The following is a 9729-nucleotide window of genomic DNA, read 5'->3' on the forward strand; positions in this document are numbered from 1 at the left end:
TAAAAAAGAAGGGGGTGTATGAACAAAAAGGGGACGCGCAAATAACAGTTATGCTTTTAGGCCCAAATCATCAGCCCAATTGGCCCATTCCCAAACCTTGTTCTTGGACAGTTCATTCTCAACTGTGTCTCCTTCGGCTACCTCCACCACTCACCACCAACCTACCCACCAATCAATTCTTCCAAAATCTTCCAAATTGAAGTTAAAAGATCCAAACTTGCTCCAATTCAAACACCCCCATTAAGGTTTTTCTTATTTTCACTAAAAAAAATATCATATTTTTATTCATTTTCATCACAATTTCATTTCATTGTTGTTAATTTTAGTTAATTTCTGCATTTTCATTTTAATCAGTTTTGTTAGTTTTAGCTAGAGAGAGAGAGAGTGAGAAAGAGATTTGTGTGTGTGTATGTGAGAGAGAGAGAGAGAGAGAGAGAGAGAGAGAGATTTGTGTGTATGTGTGTGAGTGTGTGAGAGAGAGAGAGAGAGAGATTTGTATTGTTGGCACCATGAGTATAAGGTGGCCAAGAGTGTTGACACCAACTTACCTCTCACAAATTATAAGAACACAAAAGAACCCTTTAAAAGCTTTGCAAATTTTCAATGAAGCCAAATCAAAGTACCCTAAATACTCCCACAATGGTCCTGTATATGCCACTATGATCACTATCCTTGGAACATCAGGGAGACTTAAAGAGATGAAGGAAGTAATTGAACAAATGAAAGATGATTCATGTGAGTGCAAAGATTCAGTTTTTGTTTCTGTTATTAAGATGTATGCTAAAGTTGGATTAGTAGATGAAGCAATTGGTCTTTATAAGAACATTCCTAGGTTTAACTGTGTGAATTGGACACAATCTTTTAATACCCTTTTGGAGATTATGGTGAATGAGAACAAACTTGAAGATGCTCATAGTCTTTTTGTTGAGAGTTCTTGTGGTTGGGAAGTGAAGTCTCGCGTACAAGCGTTGAATTTGCTTATGTATGCTTTGTGTCAAAAGAGTCGATCGGATTTGGCGTTGCAGATATTCCAAGAGATGGATTATCAGGGATGTTATCCTAATAGGGATAGTTATTTAACTGTGATGAAGGGTTTGTGTCGTGATAAGAGGTTGAACGAGGCGACTCATTTGTTGTATTCGATGTTTTGGAGAATCTCTTTGAAAGGTAATGGTGAGGACATTGTAATCTATAGAACTCTTTTGGATGCTTTATGTGATGATGGAAATTTTGAAGAAGCTGTGGAGATTCTGAGTAAAATTTTGAGGAAAGGACTGAAAGCTCCGAAGCGATGTTATAGCCGACTTGATCTTAGTCAATGCGGCAATGGTAAAGATGTAGAAGACATTAAACGTTGGATTCACGAAGCTTTGGTCAGGGGTTCGGTTCCTAGTACTGCTAGTTATAATGCCATGGCGATTGATTTATACAATGAAGGTAAGATAGGCGAGGCTGATAACGTTATCGACGAAATGAGAAAAAAAGGGTTTAAACCGAAACATTCAATTTTCGAGGCAAAGGTAGCTGCATTGAACAAAGTTGGTAAATTAGATGAAGCAATCAAGGTAATTGAAGAGGACATGGTTGAAGTCAATTGTCTACCAAATGCTAGAGTGTATAGTATTCTCTTGAAAAACATGTGTAACGTTGGAAATTCAACATCGGTTCTCGAGAGCTTGAACAAGATGTCTAAAAAGGTTGGTTGTATGGCTGACAAAGAAACTTATAGCATTTTACTCGAAATGCTTTGTCGCGAGAGAAAGTTTCTCGAGGCAAGCCAGCTTCTGGAGCATATGTCGATTAAATCGTATTGGCCAAGTGCTGACAACTACAATATGCTCATTGAGGGTCTATGTTCCTTAGGTAGACAATATGAAGCTGTTATGTTGTTGGAGGATATGATAAGCCAGGGAAAACTTCCTGAAATTTCGGTTTGGAATTCGTTATCATCGTCATTTTGTAACTCGGAGATGATGAAAGTTTCCTCGGAGACATTTAATCGTCTAAGAAGTTTGTGATTCTGAATGTTGTTGATAATCATGTACTACCATTTTTCGAAATATGCTTATGATTCTTATTTTTCATCGTCTTTTTCTTGTCTTGTATCGCCTTGGTTTGTGTCATTCTCATTAATGGATAGCTTGAATGCTTCATGATTATCACATACATAACTCAAATCTTTAATGTTGCTTCTTCTGTCAATTCTTCACATGACACTGATACACCTTTTTTTCAGATCAAATATCAAGTGTGTCAATAAAAATTAGTTGAAAAATCATGAGTTTGTGAAGCTTGTTTGCTAATCCCTTATGAAGCTTACTGTTATATTGTATAAAAACTTAATGCTGCAGTATATATGAGAATAATAATGTGATAATAATATTTGATCTTATTACAAGATTTATATTTTGCAGATGTGCTGGCTTGGTTGTTGTTGATATTCCTCTGATTTTTCTGTTCCTTTTCCATATATCAATTGTAGATGATACAATATAGGTTTTAAATATGATTTTACTCTCTACAATTATAGCGTTTTTTGTTTTGAATCTCTATAATAAAATTTTGGTTCAGCATTCTCAAGAGCAAAGAGGATAGCTATAAATTCTCTTGAGTAAACATCAATTCTGGTTCTTAAACGCATCATGATAGTCGTTGAATTTATCAAAATTGCAATACATCTTCAAGTATCTCTTTTATTAATAACTTTATAGACTAAATTGATAAACGAAAAACAAATACAAAGACTAAACTAACTAATTGTACCACTAACAAATATAAGTTTTGTTCATTTGTTTATGAAACACTATCATTTTTTTTTCTTCATCCACTGTATTTATATTAGATTATTTATTGTTAACAATGGCAAATTACTTTAATTGAAAAGTTTTCATAAGTAGGAAACTAGTTTAAACTAACATGCAATTATCAAAGCATACACAAGATATTTCTATTTACTAAAAATTTCAAATGTTTTTAATGTGCAGCCCTTGCTACATAATTACCTCATTGAGTAGTAAATACCAAATTTCCTTTCCTTAGAAAAAAATATTTCCATACCTCATTGAGTCATGTTTTATTTTTGTTAAAAAGAAATCCCTCATTGTTTGAGGGAAAATATGGACAACTTTTTGGGTAATCCTTTGACGTGTTAGTTTCTATGATCTTATCTCTACTTTATATTTTTGAAGTAATGGTCCTATCTCTACCTATTTCAACTCTAGTTAGTATGATTTGTGATGGAAGTTGTGGATGGGCTACACATAGATTGTGTTAATGGTTTTCCTACAATTACTAAAATATTGATTTTTATTATGAGATCCTTCGTAATAAATTATAATTATAAAATAAATTATTTTGATATTTAATAATTTAAATATTTTAAAAAATAAAAATAAAATATTTTATGTTTGTCTATTATATTAAAAATAATTATACATATAAAAAATCAGTTAAAAAAAATATGATTTTTATGATAAACTATCTGAGAAACTTCTCGTATGAAGTAGTTTTAAAATTATATATTTTTTTATTGAAGTAGTTTTTAGATCATTTTTAAATTATAATTAAAAAAAATGTTGAAAGAATCAAATGAAAACTCCTAAAAATAATCATTTATAAATAAATAAATAAATTGCAACAAATAGACTCTATATCAAAAGTGTATATGATCATGAATTGACAAAAATATGTGTATCTCATCTATCAATAGATCATAAGTAAATATTTTTAAGGCAAAATTATATTCAATGTCTTTTATTTTATTGAAAATAACCAATGTACAAGAAAATTATTTCTCTTTTCGTTTCTTTTTTTGTTCTATTTTTCTTTAAATGTCATGATATAGTAAGCCACACAAGAGTACATGTAATAATTTGATCTCTTGATTTAATTACGAGTAATAACTTAATTTTTTATATGATTTAATCTTTTATGTTTTAAAAATATTAATTATGTAATTTTTTTTTTTTACAAAATGTGTTAAAAACAAAAACTAATTAAGGTTTTTCATCTTTAAAAACCAGAAAGGTTCATCCTCTCCATTAAATTCTCCAATAGAAAAACTCAAATCTTCGATAACCAAAGATTGATATTCCATTTTTTCAGTTAAAGTTCATCTTCTTCTTTATTTGGTTTAACTTATTTATTTATTTTTTTATCCCTCCAAAGTGAAGAAAGAAATGTCATGCTATCAATATTAGGAACATGTTCATATCTTTGTCTTAAGTAGCTTAATAATTCCGAAACATTTTTTTTATTAACACAATATATTTCGTCAAAGTCAAATTTACTAACCTCTACAATAATATAAGGGAAAAAATCTTCTTGAAATCCATTAAGATTTATAGAAGAATCTAACTAGAAAGAACACAAACTATTTCATTCTTCAGTGAAAATACCATGGTCGAGGAATATTTGAGTTTTATTTTTTATTAGGGGATTTAATTGGGAAGATAAACTATTTTGGACTTTATTGAAGATTAAGAGATCTAATTTGATGTTTTTTTTAACAAAATTTGTAAAAAAAAATAATGATGTTGACATTTTAAAATATTAAGAATTAAATTGAAAAAAAAGTTAAATAATTAAATTATTATTTATAATTAAATTAAGGGGTGAAATTATTACTGGTAATCTTATGTGCTTGTCAAATCAGTATGTATTAAGACACATTATTATTTTTTAAAGAAAAATGGACCTATTAGTATACTTATTTAAACACCTAAAACAGATATGATTATGGAATATAAAAGTTGTATAGTAAATTTTTTTGTTTTAATTTCTTTGTGAAATTGGACCACGATAAATTTCTTTGAATCAAAGGCTGCCTATATCAATGAGCCAATTATTTTGATTATTAATTATATTGATTAATCATTAAAGGCAACCGTTATTGTTGTTAAGCAAGTCTTTAAAAAATTTAAATTACTTTCCATTTAAAACTTTTCACTTTCAATATTTAAATTATAATTCAATTATAAATATAGATATTATTATATTGGACGTTACGTTGTCACGGATTTGAACTAAAATGTATCTGTGAGTTAATTACGATGATATATTATTTATTATTTTATTTAAGACAAAAAAAAATCACTATAATGTATATTCTTTTTTATATTGAAAAGTTGATTAATATCTAAAGAAAATTTTCCTCACCCAAAACTGGAATAATTTGAAAATTTAAGTGTAATTTTGCGATGTTAATTGATAATTAAATTTAATTTATATTTCATTTCGTTTTAAATGCAACGATTTGTTTTTCTGTCATTCGCCAATAAATATAACTCATAACGTAAATTGTGGAATTAAAAGTTAGGTAAGCACAAATGTATTATAACATAGATCTTTCAAATGTGGCTATTATTTCTCCATTTATTATGATTTTTTTTTGTTCTTTCATTTACTATGATTTTTAATATTTGGGAATTATGTAGGGATGACTTATACAATAGAATTTTATTTTTTTATTATTTTTGCTTTCAATACCAATTTGTAAAAACTTTTCATTATATATTCTTATGTTATGTATTAAATACATCACTTCTTTCTAATACTCGTAACGTATGTATATTAAATATTTATGATATTCTCTTTAGAATATGGTCGATAATAGATAATGATTCATTTTATTAATTTTTATGATGTATTTTTTATACGTAGATGCGTTTTTTTTTCTTTTTTTTATTTGAATTATCTTTATACATAGAAATCATATTAACGAGTCATTTAAATAACTCATATTTTCATCAATTTTATTCTTATAATTTTTTAAAAATTATTGTAGCACAATCTTATGCTATCTTTTGTTTATTATCTAATTATTGTATCATTTGTAATTTACTTTTTAGAGCATTTTTACAATATAATATAGCAAGTGAGCTCAAAGAAGATAACCTATAATTACAATATATTAGAGTATCTCTCTTTTGGTTGAAAACTACCGAAATTTATTTTCTGTAAAAAAATATAAACAATCTTAGTTGGTTATTTAAAAACTTGGTTAGATATTTGAGTATATAATCTTCACAAATCTTATATATTTGGCAACAATAAAACTTTGATTATGGCAAGTAAATTATCGACCTCCTTTGATCGCAGCAGCCATAATCAATAATTATCATTTTGAACCACTATTATTAAAATTTATAATTTATATTATTTGAATTATCTTAAAATAACTATAGTACTAATGGTAGTTCAATTAAGAATTGGATCAAATAAGTATCTCATCAATTGTGGACATTATTTCAATAATACTTAATTAACAAGTACTTTTGTAGGTGTGTAAGATTTATTCATTATTAATTAATTAACGTGGGACATCTTTATTTCAAATGTCACACTTAATTAAATACTCAACGTGATGTAAATCACTTCCACCAGAATCATGTGGCAATGTAGCTGTTGCAAAACCCAACGAACTTTAGTGCCACATAATAATTAGGATTGTGACCCCTCAACAATCAACTATAGGATATAAGTACACTTATATCTTTTTATTTATATACTATTTATGCATGCATTATCATCACATCAACGGTTGCATTTGCAATCTATTTAAGAAAATTAATGATACAAAGACAACAATTTTTTATATCCATGTAACACATAGTAATTACATTTAAAAATATAATTAATTTAAAGTATAATTAATTGAACTACATAGTTAAAAAAAATTCAATATAAATGAAATTAATCATCTATTCAATTAAATTAATTATATTTCTCATGTGATTTAATCATGTATTGCAAATATAAAAAAAAATAGATATGTAAATAAATATTTGTTATTTAAGAATTGAGCTACTTTTGGATTGGGATGCAACTTGTTGCCGGCTGCTCATGATTAAAGGACAAAGAGACCATTGTCTAGTAGTTAGTACTCAAACCCCACCTTTCAATTCATTAAATAAACAATATGTATGTTATTTATATATATTTAAATAATTTTTAATTGATTTTTATTCAAATTGCTTCTCTATAGCATATTATAAATGTGTTTGGTTATGGAGGGATAAATTTGATTATAAATAAATTGATTATAGTTAAAAGTAAATTGAAATTAAAATTATTTATGTTTTGATATATTTATTTAAAAGTAAATTGAGTAGTAAATTTGTTATTAAAAATTAATTTTACAGTAAAAATTTATAAATTTTATCTTTAAATTAAAATCAATTCTAAAGAAAATTAATTCCACCAAAAAATAATACAAACATGTCAAAATTAATTTTGCCTCGTCTAGAAGTGAAATCAAACTTATACTATAAGAGTCTATTTACTATACATTAAAATCAAAGTGATTTGAGATAAATGATTTAGATATTATTTTTTTAGAAAACATAAAGTATTTTGTGTTTGTTTAAATTATCAAAATTTTGTATTTCTTCTTGTTTTATTAAAAATAATTTTCTTTAGAAGCCAATCAAAATAGGTTTTCATTTCTACCATGAAAATCATTTTTTAACAAAATAGTTTTTGAAAAAAAACTTACACAGACATGACTAAATTAAACATCAAAAATAATTTTTTCATTGAAAAAAATATTTCCACCCTAATAATCTTAAACAAACCCACTATAAATTTAACTAGGTACACTATTATTTGGGTGCTACTAGTTTTTAATCACAAGATCTACTCATAATATATTAATTAAAAAAAATAGTTTTATCAAAAGAAATTTTTAATTTATATTATTTTCTGATCTATAATGAGAGTTTCTTAATTAAATTAATTTTATGGTTATTAATTTAAAAATAGAATATTCTTCTAAGTCTATGGGTTAGTTATATGAAATAAATAAACGATAGAATTTCTGAAAAAATTGAGATGTATTCTGTTAAAAAAATTGAAAACTTATATAGTATAATAAGCTATTTTAAAATCTCATACTTATCGTAAAATTCTTTAACATAATTTTTTATAAATAATTCTTAACAGATTCAGCCCAACTGTCTTATGATGCAAATCAACTAAATTCTAATATGACCATGGTTGAGTTTAAAAAAAAAATTAAAACTCTAACCATCACATCGTTGTTTTTATTAAATAGACGTTAAAAGTTTTTATTTTTATTTTTATAATTATAATATTAATTTAATTAAAATAAAAAATAAACTAAATACTATATATTAAATTGATATAAATTATATTATAAATTTATTTATAAAAACAAAAAAAAATGTAAATTATTATTTTTAAAGAATATTGTTCACTATTACTAAAACTTTTGATAATTTTAAAGTATTAATTTACGAAAAGTCATACTCACCTTAGAAAGCTACATCAACAATTTTTTAAATAATTTTGTTGATCTCTCGTCATCAATGATATGTACAATATACTAAGGGCAAGCATGTCATTACCATTCAACTAAATAATATAGCTGTATCTGTGGTCCATTAATATATCTTTAATTGAGACAAATCATCATGCCACTTGCAGATTAGTATATATATATATATCCATCTGTAGATGCAACGTGGGCACTAATTATTAAAAATATAATGAAAGGGGAAAAGGAGGGAAGTTATAAAAAGTTATAATATTTAACATTAAAACAATATAAAATCATACACCACATTCTCATTCATATAAAAATATATATTAGGTACATCAATTAATATAATAAATAGTTTAATGGTTTAAGACTCTGGCTGGTAGCCTCATCCTAAACCGCTATCATTTGTAACGTTGTGCAACTTGATTTATGGGACCAATGTCCACATATAATATACATTATTATTATTATTATTATTATTATTATTATTATTATTATTATTATTATTAGTAATAACTCGACCCAACAATTGCATAAAAAAACGACCACTGGTTAATTACTTAAGTAATACGAAACATGATTTATTACCAAATCTTCGATTATATAATAAGAGAGTTTACAGTTTATTCTCAAATTGAAGTGTTTTAATATATTTATTTTTATAAATTGTTAATTAATTATCTTTTTTATAAATAAAAAAATTGTTTATTAATTTTTATATTTTATAAAAGATCATGTTATAATTAAGAATAAATTATCATTTTGCTATTTATAAGTATTATATTAATTTTTTATAATTTGTTATAAAAATATTTAATATTTACTATTATGAATAATTAAAATTCAAAAATAAAAAATTTAAATTTTATTTTGCTGACATTTTTTATAAATAATATTTAGTTATTATGATTAAATATAAATGATAGGAAATAACCTTTTCCAAAAAAAAAACTCATTTAACTATATACCGGTACATGTCGAAATGAGTCAAGTATAAAAAAATTCTCAATAATGTTTGATTGGTATTTCAGAGATATGTAATATAAATTTTGTCATTTTCTCCTCATTATAAAAACCGTTGCCCATTTGCAATGTTGTTATTTTTTATTTTTAGTTATTTTTTATTGACTTTTTGAAATATTTATATATATCTTTAACATGTTTTAGATTTTCTTAATCATTAGTTTTTATATCAAAATATAGATGAGAAATACAATAACTCATAATTAATTTGATATCAAAATTTCCTATTTTTATTTTAAAATTGGAATGAAGCTTATTTTTCTATAAAAATAATGATAATATTGAATATGTGGTAAAGCCCTAGAAAACATAAAAGATATTTAACAAACTACAATTTCATGGCAAAGGCCCTCTTTTAATTTACTATAGTATAGAATACTTTCAATGAATGGAAAAACTCTTTTTTAAATTATGAGAAGCTAAGG

At 25.3% G+C, this 9729-nt stretch overlaps 1 protein-coding gene across 1 annotated transcript; it reads left to right on the plus strand.

Annotated features, from left to right (window-relative positions):
• Nucleotides 1-116: 116 nt before the first annotated feature.
• On the plus strand, nt 117-2084 carry LOC101501143 (pentatricopeptide repeat-containing protein At1g05600). The gene has a single exon (XM_004512718.4). It carries the CDS (start codon nt 510-512, stop codon nt 2016-2018), a length of 1509 nt encoding a protein of 502 aa, XP_004512775.1. The 5' UTR covers nt 117-509; the 3' UTR covers nt 2019-2084.
• Nucleotides 2085-9729: the final 7645 nt, after the last annotated feature.

The sequence above is a fragment of the Cicer arietinum genome, chromosome 8 (assembly GCF_000331145.2).
Source record: "Cicer arietinum cultivar CDC Frontier isolate Library 1 chromosome 8, Cicar.CDCFrontier_v2.0, whole genome shotgun sequence".
Lineage (NCBI taxonomy): Eukaryota > Viridiplantae > Streptophyta > Magnoliopsida > Fabales > Fabaceae > Cicer > Cicer arietinum.

Excerpts from the sequence above, each read along its gene's own strand:
- LOC101501143 (XM_004512718.4), top strand. The coding sequence starts at position 510 with ATGAGTATAAGGTGGCCAAGAGTGTTGACACCAACTTACCTCTCACAA.